We start from the raw sequence: 17,988 nt of genomic DNA on the forward strand, positions 1-17,988 counted from the left end.
TATAATTTTATTTTAGGAATTACAATATTCTCAGTCAATATGACAGACATGTATCCTAATCAAAAGCTCTGCACATAACTTGTGCATACCTTGTGCACTTTCATTACAAGTAACCAGTCATTTTGTAAACTGCACAAAGATATTTCCACAGAAACAGATTTCAAAACGGCATATTTATGACAATATTGTGAACAAAACTACCATCTCAAAAACTTACAGAAATCAAATTTTAAGAAAATATGTAAAGCTAGTTCACTTTGGCATTCAAAAGGGGTACAAAGGTTGTGCACACATCATAAAGGCCCTTTTTTTATTGGCAGTGATCGACACGCTTGTGATGTAAATAAATGCAATAACAGTTCACAAGAAGCGGAAAGGACTAGTTTCACGCATCACATAGACACTGTTTTCATGTCAACAGAATCAAGCTAGCTGCTACAAAAGATTAATCTGACTAGGAGTGGGGCGCTCATGGTAAAGAGAGGGCCGAAAGACAGGAACTTCTTTCTGGCTAGCAAAAGCAGACCAAAATCTGTGCACACCTTGTGACAGAAGGAAATTTCACGGCATTCGTAATATCAAAATGCAGCAGCTATATTGGTGCTTGCAATATGCCAAGATATAACATTCCTGACATATTGCAAAAGCCTACCAGGAAATGTGCAAGAAAAGGACCACATCGAAAATACAGTGCTAAAAATATGTCAACTGAATAAAAACTGAATTGAATGATCTGAATTAAAAACAATAATAGATACAACTACAAACACAGCGACAAAGGACATTCAAATGAGGCCTTTCAGCCAATAGCATCAAGCAGTTCCAACAATGTCGCGATTAATTCCCTCGCATGAAATCGCAGGTGACTGCCAGTAGCTTGGTGGCGGTAAATGAGAATAATGCAACATCTGGTTGACACCATTGATTGGAGGGTCTTAATAGAAAGGTATTTACCACTGCATTCTTGATCAGCATCCTGCATAAAAATAAGAAAAGCTTTACAGAACACTTGCAAGAGCTGGTAGGCTTTTAGTATTCAGGTGAGGACATTTGCTAGTTCGGGGCAGCCATAAAACTTGAGAAGCACGCCGTAACCTGATCCGCTAATAGGACAACAGGCTAAGGTGAAGTACAGTGGGATGGACACACATTATGCAGTAAAAATAGTTTTATACTGCCAGTGCTCTTGGTCGTCTGTAAAGAAACACAAGACACCGCTGTAACACAAGCAAACAATGCGAAAAAATTCAAAAGAAGCAGTTTACCCCATTTTAAAAGTAAACAATAAGTACAAAATAATCAGTACAATGTGGGGTACCCGAGAAAATGTGCAAAGCAAGATTGTTTGCAAAATACTGTCCACGACTAATGGCATACAACATGGAAAACACTCAGCTAAATTTGCAGGTCAGAATTGTCATTGTCCGCTTCTAATGTCCAGCAGCCTGTGGGACGTTTCCTCAATGATGCTTGCTTCTCCCAGGTCAGTTGGAAGTGCTGCTTCGTCATTGGTTCTGCAGGTTAATATCAACATCTCCATGAGGCTAGTGCTATAAGTATTTAGGTGTGATTTCAGCAAAGTACGATTACAAAGACGACGCCAAATAAAACAACACACGAAGAAGGGAGACACGAGACAAGCACGTAGGCGCTTATTAGCGCCTACGTGCTTGTCTTGTGTTTCCCTTCTTCGTGTGTTGTTTTATTCGGCGCTGTCTTTGTAATCATGCTCAACCAACTAGCCCACCAGCACATGCTCAGTGACTTCAGCGAAGTAAATTTAAAATACAACCTTTGACTTCACATAATTATGTAATCCTGTTTTAAATCAGAAAATTTCTGCATTGTTTTCATTCCAATAACAATCCTGAAAGCGGCAAGACACACATTTGACACAAGTCTTCACCTTGAGTATATGTGCTTTTGTGAACAATCATTGGCCAATGACATGCTGCCAATGATTTAAACCCTACCGGACATTATTTTTTTACGTTTGCACCAATTAGTCGTTCTGTACCTGTACCACTATGTGTCAGGTGAAGAATAGATGGTGTAATGTATCAACTGTCACCTGTTCTGCTAATGGCTTGCGCTGGCACTACGCTGTGCCTGAAGACAACGCAGTTGCCCCGCTCTCTTAGTGCTCGTTACACCTGAGCACGATGCAAGATTCCACAGCGTGTCTCCGAAGACACATAATGAACGTAACCCCTACAACTGCAATGAATGAGCCTTACCGGCTGTAAACTGGACACATCATCATCACCATTAGCCTGACTATACCCACTGCCGGGCAAAGGCCTCTCCCATGTCTCTCCATTAACCCTGTCCTTTGCCAGCTGCACCCACCCTATGCCTGCGGACTTCTTAATTTCATCCGCTCATCTAATCTTCTGCCGCCTCCTGCTACGCTTGCTTTCTCTTGAGCACAGAGTTCCACAAAAATAGGATAACACCTGACTCTCCATTGTTTGTTAAAGCATCAATGGACTGGCAATGAAGAAAAGCAGGCAGTGATACTGGCACCTACAAGTTTTGGTGCCAGCTCACTAGATTTGTATCCATACCTTCCATTATCTGGGTGTTTAACAGTCTTGCGCTCCATTCTTTCTTTTGCGTGTCGCAACCATGACTTTGTCACTTTCTCTATTTCAGCCACTGTTCCATCACAAGTGGTTCTGCTTGTTAGGACATCTGAAAAAATAAATATGTGCTTCAATTTACTGTTACACGACACCCTTCCTGCACAACAATAGCGAATGGCTTGAGAGCACCTGCTTGTTGTGGATATTACCTAAATCATAGATAATTTCCACATCATCCAATTTGTAGTATCAGGACAGAAAATACATTTTTGAAATGAGTACTAGCCTCATTTAACAATGATACATGGAAAAATAAGGCAGAAAAATCAGGTTTAAACTATATGCATGATTTTCCCGCACTACTATACAAGATTTATTTAGACACTGAGTGAAACAATAATATGACAGTCTGCACAGTTATTTGATACCTCAGGCATCAGGGAAGATGAGCTAACAGCTCACAGTGGTTTGCCAAATAGCTGGCTACCTGGTAATAGTGAATAAACAAAGAATGCAATTTTGACCTTTGCACTGTCTTGTGAACCGTCACTAACATTCAGTCCTCCTTTTATCCGTCATGGTATGCGGGCAGAGGCAACTTATTCCTTCTTTTTGGCCCACTTAAATCTATCATATTTTGTTTGCTATGCACTTGATAAATGTTCAATAAGGTTATCTTTAATAATGCGTGTCCTGTTAACTTAAGGCACCCGTTCCTCACAAATCCAACTTGCAGTTTTCTATCAACTAGCAGTGTGCATAAAAACAGTGGTGCTGTATAGTCATTCTGAATTTATGAGACCTTAGTAGTGACAAATTCTTTTACGAATCAACAAATTTATTACATGTATATGGTCATACCTAGCATCACTTCGCAGCATGCTGTCTCCCTGAAGTGGCGCTTGCCTTTTCCTCCCTGCCAACTGTAGTGCATAGCCACGTGATCAGAAAACAGGTCCTTCAGGACCCTCCTTGTAGCATCTACGATGCCAGTTCCCCCTAGTTTCTGCCATCGTGTCTTCTGCAAAAAAAAAAAGGGCATCATAGTGAGTTAACGGAGTTCACAGACACTAAAAAGCCTGTTCAAGAAAAACACTACCAAGCACCCACTGACAAATCTATGTGCCAAGCCTTCCTTTAGTAAATTTTGATTACCCAGGTATTTCTATTATATAAAATCTTGCCACACAAGCAGTTCCATTTCTGTAGTCAGATATGAAGTGGTTTTGGCTCTTGCACTTATATAATGGCCAGAGCTTGATGCTATGCCATGCTAGCCACAGCTTTCTAGAGAAATACATTTCTTAAAATAGGAATGATGTCCAAGAGAACATATTCATGTCATCCAGTCATTCGTTTTTAGTTTACAACTACTTCCTTCAGGAAAATTAAAACTGCAGATGATAGGATGGAAAAAAAATAAGGAATTGGGAGTCGGGAGTTTATCGCAATAATCAGCAAGAGCTGCATTACTGTGCTAAGCAGCAAAGCTTGACTAAGTAACTGCACAAGCTGCAACAATGATGCCGATGTTCTCTGTGCTGATGTTCATATCTTGGAGGTAATGGGATTTAGTGCAATGGTGAACTGATGACTGTGACCAGTTTTGTGTTTCTGCAATTAACGACTGCACATTTATGTGACAGCATTTGAAAGTTGGCACAAAAGTGCGAATGAAACGCATTGGTGCGAAAACCTTGGCAATGCACTCTCTACACCTTGCCTTTGCTTTGGGAGCTTGCACAAGGTCTTGCCTCCAGGCTTAGCGAAATTCCTTTTACCAGCTTCAGTCATCGCTTTCTTCAGAGTACTATGCAGGTGTTTACAAAATGCATAGCTGTTACTATGCTTTTTTAGTACTTGAATCTCATGCAGATGTGCACAAAGCATCCCGAGAGCAGCTTTGCAGCCACTGACGCCAATCTGACATTGGAGAGAGGAACCTGAAGCTTGGTGCACCTGTCCTCTTCTTTGCTCGTTAGCCTCCAGCCAATAATGGACAGTCCACTAGGCAGACGCTTGCAGAATATCCCGCAAGAGTGGCTCAAGTTTCAGGGACTGCAGTGCCTTGGTTGTTGAAAAACCATATGAAGCAAATAGATTCTCTCGCAGCACAGTAACCTCCTATGTAGTGGAAAAACAAAGCTTACAAGTCGGGCATAAGACCTTCCGGTGCTAATTCTGTATATTGAAAAGTTAGTTTCAAATCCTTGGCGAGTTTTGTCCCATTTACAAAAATGCCTCCATGCGGAAACTCTACAAGAATACTAGATGTGAGAACATCAACTATTTCAAGCTATGTCATGTCTAGCGTACTTGGAAAGTAAAAATGCTCATGCAAGTCATTCTGAAAAACAATTAAGTGGACCCGCTCATGACAGAATATTGACACCGATAGGAAGTAACCAGCCAGCCAGTAGTAGCAAACCTTGCAATTTGTCTTACTAGAGTGACTTACACGTATTCAAGCTTGTAAGCAGGTTTGATCAGAAGTGTTTAACTTATTTGCGACATGCTGTGAATATTTTTATCAGTGCTCTTGCTTTTGTTGTGATGTACTGTGATATATCGTGGTGTGCAAATTGTGTACACACCACCTGAACAGCCTATAAGAGCTGAAATTTAGGCGAGCTTGTGAGACTGCATACTTGATTTAAAGCACAAAAAACACGGGGACAGAAAGACCAGATAGGATGAGCACTAACTTCAAACTAAAGTTTATTCTCAGAAAACCACACATTTTTATCTGTTGACACTGATCAGAAGCACCATACATCATTGTGCAAGCGCGCTACAATCCTCCCAGAAAGATTAAGATAGTTATGAAATTCAATCGCGATATGGCTATGCGCATAAGGACACACACACACACACACAAAAAAAGCCCAGAGATTGTAAGACATAGAAGCAAGCTCTGACTCGGGTCCTTATCATCTGGGTACTGATAGTGTTGTGTCGGCAACGAAAACGCTTTGCCGAGATATGTTATTTCACTTGTGTGAAGGTTAATTGAGGGCTGGCTGACACACACGGAACTGTTTTTGTGAATGTAGAAAGCCTTTATAATGTCCCTAGGTTTAAGTCTGTCCAACGAGACAACTTCCCGCTGCCCCCGCATTTCGATAGTGAACGTCTTTTGCCCACGACGGAGAACCTTGAATGGCCCATCATATGGCGCTTGTAGTGGTCGTTGTACAGCGTCGTTCCGCAGAAAGACGTGACTACATGACTCAAGCTCGTTGCTCACGTGTGTCCTCCTGTCTGTGGGCTGTCGCGGAGGTGTAGTTCGGAGCTTGTTCATGATGTCACGGAGGCGAGATGCGTAGTCGCTGGCGGAAATGCGAGCTTGCTGTTGGCCAGATGCAAGGAAATCAACGGGCAGATGTAGCGTCGTGCCGTAGACAAGTTCTGCAGCGCTGCAGCCGATATCTGCCTTGCACGCTGTGCGTATGCCCAAGAGCACGATAGGCAATGCTTCCACCCAAGAGAGTCATGTTCACTTGCCATGAGTGCTGCTTTCAGCTGCCGGTGAAACCTCTTGACCATTCCATTGCTCATCGGGTGGTAGGCCGTAGTCCTGATGTGTGAGGCGCCGATGAGTTCCGTCAGACTGGCGAACAACGCAGACTCAAACTAGCTTCCTCTGTCCGTTGTAATGGAGGAAGGCGCACCAAAACGACGTAGCCAGTGGTTGACAAAAGCGCGAGCAACAGTTTCAGCTGCAATGTCGGAAATCGGGATAGCTTCTGCCCACCACGTGAAACGGTCGACCAAAGTGAGCAAGTACGTTTAGCCTTGGCAAGGTGTCAACGGTCCGACTATGTCCATATGGATGTGGTCGAATCGAGCATCTGGTCCTGGGAAAGTCTCCAATGGTGTCACCGTGTGACGCTGAACCTTGGACCGTTGACACGCAAGACACTCGAGAGTCCGCTGTCGGGAATCGCGGTTGATGCCAGGCCATAGAAAACGTGCCGTGAGCAGCTTCTGGGTCGCCCGGATTCCTGGGTGTGAAAGCTCGTGTAACGAAGCGTAAACCTCCCGATGGAGGCAAGCAGGCACGAATGGTCAAGGGCTACTTGCAGATGTATCGCAACAAATGTCTCCTGCTCTGGGCAAAGGAAGCCACTCTAGGATGAGTGACGTCGATGTTTCCTGCAAACGGCACAGTTTGGCATCGTTGCATTGAGCTGCCGCCACTTTTGCGAGGTCTGTTCCCGTGTGAGTGATGGCATTTACTGGGCTGCGCAACAGAGCATCGGCAACAGCGTTGTCTACTCCCTTTATGTGGCGAATGTCCATGGTGAATTCCGATATGTAGGACATCTGCCACAGCTCGCGGGCTGTGTGCGTGCCGCCATCAGATTTGAGGGAGCACAAGACGTAGGTGAGAGGCTTGTGATGAGTCATTACAAAGAATTTCGTCCCTTCTAAGTAATGTCGAAAGTGCCGGATTGCTGCGTAGACAGCCAACAGCTCGCGTCCGAAAGTGCTGTAACGCTGCTCGGTGGGTGTCAATTTCCGAGAAAAGAAAGCAATCGATTGCCATACTCATTTGTTGAGTTGTTGAAGGACAGCACCCACAGCTGCGTCCGAGGCGTCGACCATGATGCACTGTGGGACTCCCGGTTGCAGGTAGGCGAGAAGTGTGGCGTCCGTGAGGTGTCTCTTGATCTCTTGAAAAGTCACTTCGGCGTCGTCCGTCCATAGCAGCTCCCTAGCAGCACCTTCGTGTTTCGACAGCAGGAGGTGGAGAAGGTGTAGAACGGCCACGCACCGAGGTACGAAACGTTGGTAGTAATATACAAGGCCAAGGAACTCGCGGAGTTGACGCTTAGTGGTGGGTCGTGTAAACTTCTTGACAGCTTTAACCTTGTCTGGATGAGGTTGAATGCCAGATCTTGAAACATGGCCAAGAAAAGTCAGCTTCTCGGCACCCAGCTCGCACTTGTCCGTGTTCACCAGGATGCCATGCTCCGCCAGGCACTAAAACATGGATCGCAGATGCGCCTCATGCTCGTCCGGTGAAGTGCTTGCGATGAGTAGGTCGTCGAGGTATGCATGGCAGAAGTCGAGGACATGCAAAACGCCATTGATAAAATGCTGGAATGTCTGTCCGGAGTTTCGCAGGCCAAACGGCATGCACAGGAACTCGAACAGGCTGAAGAGCGTGGTTATCACCATCTTCGATACGTCCTCTGGAGCCACGGGGATCTGATGGTACCTCCGCACGAGGTCGATCTTGGAGAAAATCGCCGCACTGCGTAGGCTGGATGTGACATCATGAATGTGAGGTACCGGATAGCGGTCGGGCACAGTTGCTCGATTGAGGGCTCGATAGTCGCCGCAGGGTCACCAGTCTCCTGGTGTAGACTTTGGCACCATGTGCAGTGGAGACGCCCACGGACTAGCGGACGGGCGTATTATGCCGAGCTCGAGCATGTAGTCTAATTCCTGTTCAGCTGCTTGCAGCTTTTGCGGGGACAGGCGACGTGGGCATGCGTAAACTGCTGGGCCTGTGGTGACAATGTGGTGGCATACATTGTGTTTGACGGCCGTGCTGGCCTGTGGCGGCCGCATCAGTTCGGGGAAATCGCCGAGGATGCCGGTGAATCGAGTAGCGCCCGGCGGTGCTACGAGCGTGGGGCTGAGGGGTGGATGACTTGATGGCTTCCCGCGCACTTCTGCTTGTGACTGGGGGTCCTGTAAATGCCGATTGCGGACATCGACAAGCAGTCCGAAGTTGTGCAAAACGTCCACTTCCAGGATGGCAAATTTTACGTCAGCCACGACTAAAATCCACCGAAACGTCCTCTTGAGGCCCAGGTCCAGCGAGAGAGAGCATTGCCCATACGTCGGTATCGTCGTATTGTTGGCAGCTTGCAACGGTGCTGTGCATGGTCGTATGCGATCGGCTCGCGACGCCGGCACGACACTAACTTCCGCCCCTGTGTCGACTAGGAAACGAGCACCTCTTTCGTGATCGGTCAGGAAGAAAACCGATGGGCAACTGTCTGGAGGAGCGGGGGCACTGGTCAGTCTCAGTGCTGGCCCAGGGCGTTTCCCGAATTTTCACAGAGCAGCACACAGTTCCGTGCAGCGTTGCCGAATTTGCGGTGGTACCAGCACACCCTGCGTTGTTGTGGTTGTGATGCAGTACGCTGTCGCTGATGTGGTACGCTGTCGTAGTCGCTGGTTGCCACTCGAGTGCAACGCTGCGATGGTGTCTGCGATGCAAGAAATTTCCTCTCGCATTTCTTGCAGGGAATTGGCGGACGGTGCGTCTGCATGCACCGACGCGACTGTGGGCACGGCAACAGCCATGATTTTGTCGGCGAGCTCGGGCCATCTTGGCAAGGTCTGTCTCGCCCGACGCCGTGAGGCCTATCCGTACGCTTGTGGGAAGCCTTTGCAGGAACAGTTCCGGCACTAAACGGCCATCGCTTGCTGTCGCGCTGCCGGCCAGTTGTTGCATGCGGTGTAGCAACTGGCTAGGTCGGCGGTCGGCAAGTTCGGCCTTCCGCAGTAGCTGCTGGAGACGCTCCGGCTCTGTAGGTGTGACACGGCGGATCAGTGTCTCTTTAGCGTCTGGTAGGCATTCTCTGCGGGTGGTGTTAGCAGTAGGTCCCGCACCTCGCTGGCCGTCGCAGGCGGGAGGCTGCCCACCACGTGGTGGTATTTGGTGCTGTCAGCAGTGATGCGGCATGCAGCGAACTGTGACTCAACTTGCACGAACCAAAGTTCCGGATCGCCAGTCCAAAACGGAGGTAGCTTGACGTCAAGTATGGCTACCATGGGGCTGCCGGCGTCGCTTCGCCGGTTCATGGCAATCACGTCCGGGTCACCAATTATTGGCATGCGCGAGGAAAGCAGAGACGAGGCGTGGGGCTTGGAGTCTCGGTGCCAACTAGCTTTTAGTCTTTGTGCGCCGGCCCTTTCTCGGCGGCCGGCTGGCTATGTTCCGCACTGGCAGCACCGCGGCTTATCCTTTCTTTAGAGCAGTATGGGGGGGGGGGGGGGCTTTATTCTAAACTGTTATGTCAGTCAGGCTTTCAAAATATGATATAAGATCTTGAAGACTTTTCTTCCCTGGTCGTCACGTTTCTTCACTCCTGACCAGTCGCCGGGGTTACCGCATTCACGAGCCTTTTTCAATGCAGTTCTCCATTTGTCAATCGTGTTGATAGTCTCCGTCAGAATGGAATCCATAACCGGCTACAGTAGCCCTTCCTCATCATGAGAGCTTTGCCCGCCGTCTTGTGCCCACTTTGCCATTTCCGGTGTACTTTTCAGTGCCTTCACTCCATTCAGAAGGTTGTTGTGTTTGTCTTTTGTCGTGTTTCACAAAGTCTCGGGTATATGGGTTCCTTTCTCCAGTTCTTTTTTCAGCCGTTTTTCCTGGCGTTTTGACTTTTTTGCTCTTGAAAGCAGGTTAGCCAAAAGTGCCTCGAGTCCGTCGCCGGCTCTTGCGGCATCAAGGCCAACAGCAAGCTCGCATTTCCACCAGCGACTACGCGTCTCGCCTCCGTGACATCATGAACAAGCTCCGAGCTACACCTCTGCGACAGCCCACGGCGAGGAGGACACACGTGAGCAACGACCTTGAGTCATGTAGTCACGTCTTTCTGCGGAATGACGCTGTACGACGACCACTACAAGCACCGTACGATGGGCCATTCAAGGTTCTTCGTCGTTGGTGGAAGACGTTCACTATCGAAATGCGGGGGCGGCGGGAAGATGTCTCGTTGGACAGACTTAAACCTGCATACATGGAAACGCAGTCCATGACACCCACCTCCACCCCGTCGCCTGGAACCCATACAAAAGTGCCTCGTCCCAGTGCAGAGGTTTCCACCAGGGCGGAAAATGCACCCACGCCTGATACTCGCACCTGCCACACGCACAGTGGCAGACGTCTAAATGCGCCAGATCGCCTCAACCTTTAATCACACGAGTGTTTTGTTGTGTTGGTTCCGTTCGTGTTCTCACTAGGGGAGGAGTGCTGTGGTGAACACAAATATGCTGCGGATAAGCCGCAGTGCTGCCAGCGCGGAACATAGCCGACCGCAGTCGACTGTAGCCAGCCGGCCGCCGAGAAAGGGCCGGCACACAAAGAATAAAAACTACTTGGCTACAAGACTCCAAGCCCCACGCCTCGTCTCTGCTTTCCTCGCGCGTGGCGATAGTTGTATCTCGGCGCCAAAAGAGGACTGATGTGTCATGTAGAACGGGTTTGTACCTGCATTGTCGGCAGTGTATGGCAAGATGTAAATATGGTGAGTCTCTTAGGGAGCTGTCGTGCTCTCAGAGTCTAATGTTTAGGCAGCGGCCTGTCTGTCTGATGTATTTACGTCCATGTAAATAAGGAATGAGGTACGCAACATTACACACACAACTAATGAAGTTTCTGTTGTGTCTCGTGGTGCACTGAGCTTGTTTTGGCTTCCCCTTCCTGTGCATGCTTTTGGTGAGGTCTACTGCCAGGATTGCTCTGGTGTGGCGTAACATGTCATTGAGAATGGTGTGTGAAATCTGCAGCAGGGTGCCCTGTGCCGAGAGATGGGCTTGAAATCCTACCATGCTATGGGGATATGGTTCATGGGATTCTATGTGCTGCGTAAGACGGGTGAAGATGACACGCTCAGTTTGCCCATGCACGAAGTCGGAGAGATGGGATGGAGACTTTGGACATTAAGGGGCTCATTGGGTTTAGGAATTAAAATGATTTTTCAATGCTTCCATTCAGCAGATAGAATGGTCATCTATGTTTCTGAGTATGACATTGGTGATTTGGTCATCTCCAGGAGAGTTTTGGAGCTTAATGAGAGCTGCATTGACTTCAACTTCCATAATGGGAGCGTCGAGGGAAGGTTGGACAGGGCCAATGTAGTAGGGATATGATATTGCTTGGCCCACAGTGGTATAAGTTGATTGTAGTTGGAGTAAGAGTGCTTGCTGATTATATTTATTTTGATGGATAAGCCTTTTAAATGTAAACTTGGTTTGCTTTTTAGTTTAAGTGGGGTCTATCATATGTCGAAGAAGATGCCAGGTCGTATAGGGGAAAAGATTACCTTGTAGTCAGTCACATATTTGGTGCCAATTAGATCTGCTAAGGGTGGCACTGTGCTCTTTTAATTGTTTTTGAAGTTGTGCCAGTTTGAGTTTGTTTTTGATTCTGTTCTTAGGCTTTCCAGCATGTGACAATGTTTTGTGCTTAGGGGTGGTGTCGAACATAGCGTAAAAGCCTAGACGACCTGTTTGAGCTCTGTCATCCATGTGTGGAGGTTAAAAGATGACTTAATGTATTGGCCTCTGTGCTCACGAAGATTAGCCCAGCTAGCCATCCGGACGTGGTAGTTTTTAGCTTTTTTGGCAAAGTTAAACTCTATAGTTATGATATAATGATCACTACCCAGGGTCTCATTGGAGTTCCACCAGACTGGTGTGGGCAGATTGTGGCCAGATGTAAGATCTGGGCTTGTGCCAGCAGTGACACTGTTGCTGATTCTCGTAGGTGTGCTGAGATCATCATACAACCTTTGTCCTTCAAGTTCTGAGACTGAGTCCATTAAAAAAAATGTGTTTAACATTGAAATCATTTGTGCAGCACCCCTTCGAAATAGTTTCCCTTGCAGTCTATACACAGCTTCCAATGCTTCTTGAGGTCTTGGAAACAGTTGGAAAACGCTTCTTTTGGCAGGGCTGTCAGCTCCTTTGTCGTGGTGTCTTGAATGGCCTCCACGTTCCTCATCCAGCGATCTTTTAGGGCTCTCTTCATGCGAGGAAACAGGAAAAAATCACATGGGGAGAGGTCAGGCGAGTATGGCTGATGGGGAAGTACAGTGATGCCGTGCTTGGCGAGAAATTTTGTCACACTGAGTTGCGTGTGCCGCCTTGCGTTATCATGGAGAAGGCTGCATTGTCCAGATGCCCATAAGTCAGTGCGACGGCATTGCAGTGCATCACGCATGTGTTGGAGCACGCGAATAAAAACTCCTGATTTACCGTCTGCCCTTGTGGTACGACCTGGTGGTGTATGACACCTCTGGCATCAAAAAAAAAAAAACTATCAGCATTGTCTTTGTTTTGGTCTTCTGTCTCACCACCTTTCTCGACGCTGGAGAGCTTGTGGACCACCATTCGGCGCTCTGCCTCTTTGAGGATTGTATTGAAAACACCATGTTTCGTCTTTAGCAATGATGCTGTCGACGAATGCAGCATCCTTCTCTGCCTTGGAGAGCAAATCAGCACTCACTGATGCCCGCGTGTCCTTCTGGTCCTGTGTGAGGGAGTGCGGCACAAGTCTGGCATTCAGCTTTCGTTTCCCCGAGTTCTCATGCAAAATTTGGTAGCATGTTGTCTTACAAATGTCGAGAGCATCTGACAGCATGCAGACTGTAATGGTGCAGTCTTGCTGTACGATCTCCCTGATCCGAGCCACGTTGTTTTCATTGCGTGAGGTTGCAGGGCGTCCCTGCCCTTTGTCCTCTTCCACCGACGTTCTCCCCGAAACGAACCTCTTGTGCCACTCGGAAACTCGCGCCCACAATAATGTCTGTTGTCGTAAGCATCACGAAGGAGCTCATACGTCTGTGTGGCTGGCTTGCCAAGCTTCACACAGAATTTTATGTTTACACGCTGTTCGAGGTGGATGTCCATCTCTCCACATTCACTCACAGTAGAATGTGCAGACTAGTGACAACATATTTTCTACATGTAGTGCCATCTAGCGGCTGCCAAAGCAATTAACATAAATAGCTCAGGTTAGCCCAAAAAGATGGCGCTACACATACACACCAACATTTGTTTGGAGGAATCATTCCTAGAGAAGAAAATAAATCAGTCTCAAAACTTTATGGACAAAGGTTTATACAGATAGGCCCTACATCTGAAGTGTGTTGTATAATTCCACTCCTCTCTTGTTGGTGCATACAGTATGCAGTATACATGTGCACTATTAAAGTCCCTTAAGGTATTGAAAGGATCCTTCCTTGCAGTGCTGGAGGCAGCTTTAATGAGACGGATTAATTTTGAGACTGGTTGCCTCGGAAGTTGGTAACGGTTAAGGATGAAGAGAGGATGACATTTGTGAGTGGACTGGATTAATTCTAGAAATGTACGAGTTACCAGAGAGTTTTGTACATGACAAGTGTATGGTACAAGGTTTTCAACATAGATGGTAACCCTAGGGTTTCAAATGATGTTGGCAGGTACCAGAGCATATCCTGGCAATGCTACATTTATGTCAGCATCCTGGAGGGCTATTATATCATGGGGTGTGGAGGAAGCAGAGAGTAGTTGCTGCAGGGGGTCTAGGTTGCAGCGAAACCCCCTGCAATTCCATTGTAGATTGTGTAATGGGAGGTTATTGCTTGTCAGCAAGGCCATGCTGGTGGTTGGTGGTGGTAGTAAACATTTGTTGTGCCTCATGTTACAAAACTACTTGTGAGGGGGCTCAAGAGCGTGTAGGGTGGTCAGGGGTTTGTGGCCCTCGGCGACCCTCAAAGCTCAGTGGCAAAGAATGGAGTTGCCAGTTGGTGTAAGTGAAGACATTCCAGCAATTAGCTGTGAAATTTATTGCAAAGTGATGGTGGTTTTTTGCGATGTCGCCATGACCACCATGATCGCCATGCTGGGCACGTTGGGTGCGCCGGAACGGCAGCCTGAAGGAGACACGGACGAAGGCAGAGACCGAGGCGAAGAGTAATTTATTCAGAGTGCGACCACTTCAATAGGCTCAGCTTGACTAACACAGCACCCCTTGAGGGCGAATAAGTTTTGGTTCCGAAACCAAAACCTTTATATAGCAGTTTTATCGTAATTTTGAGTTTGAGCCAGAATATTGGCATCTAACTGTTGGGCACAGTCTTCTAATTTGGAGTCTATGTTTGGAATGTTGTCCTGCGGGCATTCATTTTGAGGAGGGGGCATGGACGGTTAGGGTGTTCATGATGAAGGGGGCAGGAGTGGAAAGGATAGAGTTAACGGTGGTCTTGAGGTGCCTTACCTCCTCCTTTTCCTCCCGCAGTGAGATCAGGGGTGTACTGGTGGATTTGGTCGATGCTCGCTGGCAATCTTGATGAGACACTAGGGGTGGAAAGTCCTTTGCCGTGGGCACTGCTGTCTTGGAATTCAGCCCTGTTGGTCTTCGAGGCTGGGGTGTCCTGGCTTTGCATGAGCCTGTACTAAGGTGGTTCCCACCACATAGAATGCATTTCAGCATGCAAGGGTTCTCTTGCTTCTCGCCACATCGCGAGCAGAGTCCAGTTTTTTGGGACAGGGCATACATTGTACCTGTGACCGGGTTTCCGGCAGTTCCTGCAAACATCAGGGCTGCCCTTGCACTTGGTGCAGTGGTGTACTACACACATGTATATAATGGTGCGTGGTACGGGACCAGAGGCAAAAGTTGTTAGAATGAATGCAGTTTTCTCCATATATCGGGCTGCTATGATGTTGGCCTCCAGGTTGTGATACTGTAAGTCTAAGATTTGTTCTAGTGTTTTATTCCAGTATGCTCAAGAAATCATACCTTTGACTGCCGCTGGAGGGGCCGCGATGTGTGGAGCTACTGGGTACTTGTTTCCATCTATAGTGATTTCCCGTATTTTCACCAAAGCGAGAGCTGTTGCCTCCGCTACCATCGCTACCATGAAGCTATTGTTTGTGGGATGAACTCCGATATGCTGCTCGCCCATCAGTGAGCAGCTGGGCTTGATACAAAGTACCTGAAGGAGACTCAGGGCTGGGAGCTTCTCCAGGGAGAGCCCACCTTGTGGGTGAAAGACAATTTGGATCATTCCTTCTGGCAATATGACGAGTTGTTTACTTCCTTGTACGACCACGCGCCTCATGCATAGCAGCTGCAGTGGCTCCTTGATTGCGGCTGGAATGGTGACAGACGCAGCATCGGTAAATGTGCTGGCATTGCTGGTGTTTGGCTTACCTTGAACCGAGGCTGTTCAGGGGGGTTTGGGGGCCGAATTCGAACCCTGAGTACGATTTTAATAAGCACTGAGCATAGTTTGCCACTCACGAGGGGGATAGTCCTGCGGGTTAATGGTCTCTCCTTCCACTGCTCCTCCATGGTTGTTGGGGAATGCAGAATGTGGCGCGCCAGTGGGGTTCGCCTCACTGAGGCAAGGCTTAGTGCAGCAGCATGGCTGCCAGACATCTTTATCGGATAATTCTCGAGGATCACCAGGCTTGCTCTTCACAAGGTCCGTAAGGGCTGGAATAGTTTTCATGGCTGCAAGAAAGTGTAGGAAATAGACAGAACTAGTGTTGAAATTTCTGTAGAACATAGCAAAAACTGGTAGCCTTGCATTAGTATTTGCTGATGAAACAATGCACTTCTCGTTATCATTTCTTAATAGTTTAGGTGAGATGCAGCTCTCGCTTTGCTGCTAATAAATCATGAGGTGGAGTTACATCAAACTTTACCACTACATGAACAAAGTTTTTCAAACAGACAAAATACTTATAACAGGCACTTATCCGGAGCATTCCTGCAGACTGCGTGCTACATTTAGCAAATGCTTATCCTAGTCCAAAGGCTGCAGCACTCAAAGGGATGAAGTACTTTCTGTTGCCAAGCTTCCTACATCTACCAGTTAAGCAGGCAGGTGGTGACTGAACTGGCACTGTAAATAAATGACAACTCTCACTTCAACTAGGCTAACACAAACACAAAACAAGAAAACAGTCTGAAAGAAATGAAATTCTACTGAGTTAATAAGTGTTTGAGTGTGGTTGTCAGAAATGTGTGCTAATCACTTACTGCAAGCAAAGTTCAAAAGAAAAGAAAACCGGAGGGTGCAACACATGTATATGCTATCCGTCTGTCAGGCCCTCTTGTCGGAGCGTCACCCACAATTCACCCACAGTTTCATTTCACCCACAATTGTTCGATTGAGCTGGTTTTGCACAGAAAGGAATTAACAGGAGATAGTATGCTTCTGGTTCTCATTTCTCATTGGCTGAGGATGTGTACTCTTTGCACTGCAAATTGTGGAAGTAGATTTTTGTATTGAGCAGTGCAGGCCTAACAAAGACATACATTCACAAAAGAAAAACAGACACAAGGTTTTGCTGTATGTCTTTTTTCTATCTGCTTGCCCTGCACTACTCAATACAATAATCATGTACTAACAAGCCCAAATTTTAACCATATTGGTGCATCTTAATTGCATAAAACATCACCTACTATTGGCAATACAACGGTAGTGATATTGCAAGGCTTGTTTGTTGGCTTGCTGTTTTCACAGAGTGGTGTTTCTGTTAGCATTATTTACTACATGGATAAAAAATTCAACTCATTTAAACATTGACCTGGTGTAAACTTCCATCTCTCGTGGTACAGCAGGCTTAAACATAACAATTCTACAAGTTCATGCTAACAAATGGTGCCACCTTCGTGGTAACGGCTGAATCTACACAGGTGTCTCGAGTCGTGGCATGTCTCGCTGCATGTTGGGGCATATGTGCTTTTGTTAGTGAGTTGCTGCATCTAGTTCTGTGGTCTCCCTAGCAGTAACAAAGTGAACAATGGCTTGAAAAACAAAATATTAATTTTCTATAGCTATGGGTGCACTTCTCTGCTTTCCATCAATTAAGACGTAGAACTGCTATAGGGCCCACCTATCATTGTTTCCAGCTAGTTTCCAGTGTATGATTTCATGAACACAATCACAACTGTGAATGAAAAAATTGTGATAAAGACTGGTGACAATGTTTTTCGTGTTGCAACTGCGAAATTGTGCCCTCTGACCAGTAAGCTTTCCAGAGCACAAAAATTATGAATTCACTTTAGCTTTAGCAGCACAGGCTACTTGACAAGCTGTCACACTCTTTTATTGCTTTTTTGCTCGAGTGTTTGTAAAAAACGAAAAAGACACCGATCTATTAATACCTTTTTATAGCAAAGCCACAATGTTCAGGGTGATGCATCCTGCAGATTTCTCCGCAGTATCTCTAAATCACAAGGGATTGCCTGCCGAACAAGGGTCATAGGATCGTTATCTCTTGCTGGTATTTGCCACGTTGGGGCTTGCCACCTTGAAAGTAATGCTTCAAGGGCTTTGAAGGCTCCAGCTTCTTAGCTAGGAATTGAAATGATTGTTCTAACTTGCGTTTTAATCTGGGTTATGTACAGCTCATGAAGAAAATGTTTACCTCCCGGATGAACAATCCAAGCGCATGGAAGATCCGTGCACGTAGGCTGGAGGGAAGCTGCACTGGTTGCAGTCAACAGCAGACCAACAACATAATGGCATGTTCCAATTAATCTGTAAATACAGAACAGGACCATTTGAATTGCAGGGATGGAAGTTCTGCGCCAATTGTGCAATCTTGTGCCAAACCATTGAGCTGCACCAACCTGCGCTAAAACACTAATTTC

At 46.8% G+C, this 17,988-nt stretch overlaps 1 protein-coding gene and 1 long non-coding RNA gene across 2 annotated transcripts in view; one reads left to right on the forward strand and one right to left on the reverse strand.

Moving 5' to 3' along the window:
* On the reverse strand, positions 1 to 14,829 carry LOC142592575 (uncharacterized). Its single transcript, XM_075704104.1, has 4 exons — positions 14,596 to 14,829; positions 3,447 to 3,606; positions 2,568 to 2,694; positions 1 to 1,514 (listed from the first exon to the last, which is right to left on the reverse strand). The coding sequence occupies exons 1-4, from the start codon at positions 14,809 to 14,811 to the stop codon at positions 1,418 to 1,420; spliced, it is 600 nt and encodes a 199-aa protein (XP_075560219.1). The 5' UTR covers positions 14,812 to 14,829; the 3' UTR covers positions 1 to 1,417.
* The window catches only part of LOC142592578 (uncharacterized), a 21,780-nt gene continuing 13,388 nt past the window's right edge, over positions 9,597 to 17,988 (forward strand). Inside the window, exon 1 of the long non-coding RNA XR_012830724.1 lies at positions 9,597 to 10,861. This is a non-coding gene — a long non-coding RNA (uncharacterized LOC142592578). The remainder of the gene's footprint in view (positions 10,862 to 17,988) is intronic.

This window comes from Dermacentor variabilis, chromosome 9 (assembly GCF_050947875.1).
Source record: "Dermacentor variabilis isolate Ectoservices chromosome 9, ASM5094787v1, whole genome shotgun sequence".
NCBI classification, from domain to species: Eukaryota; Metazoa; Arthropoda; class Arachnida; order Ixodida; family Ixodidae; genus Dermacentor; species Dermacentor variabilis.

Bases quoted from the DNA above. Each gene is read 5' to 3' on its own strand.
- LOC142592575 (XM_075704104.1), bottom strand. From the start codon at position 14,811: ATGCTGAAATGCATTCTATGTGGTGGGAACCACCTTAGTACAGGCTCA. The intron at 2,695-3,446 runs GTATGACCATAT...TTATTTTTTCAG, and splicing joins ATGCTGCGAAGTGATGCTAG to ATGTCCTAACAAGCAGAACC. The intron at 1,515-2,567 runs GTATGGATACAA...ATTAACCTGCAG, and splicing joins AAACACCCAGATAATGGAAG to AACCAATGACGAAGCAGCAC.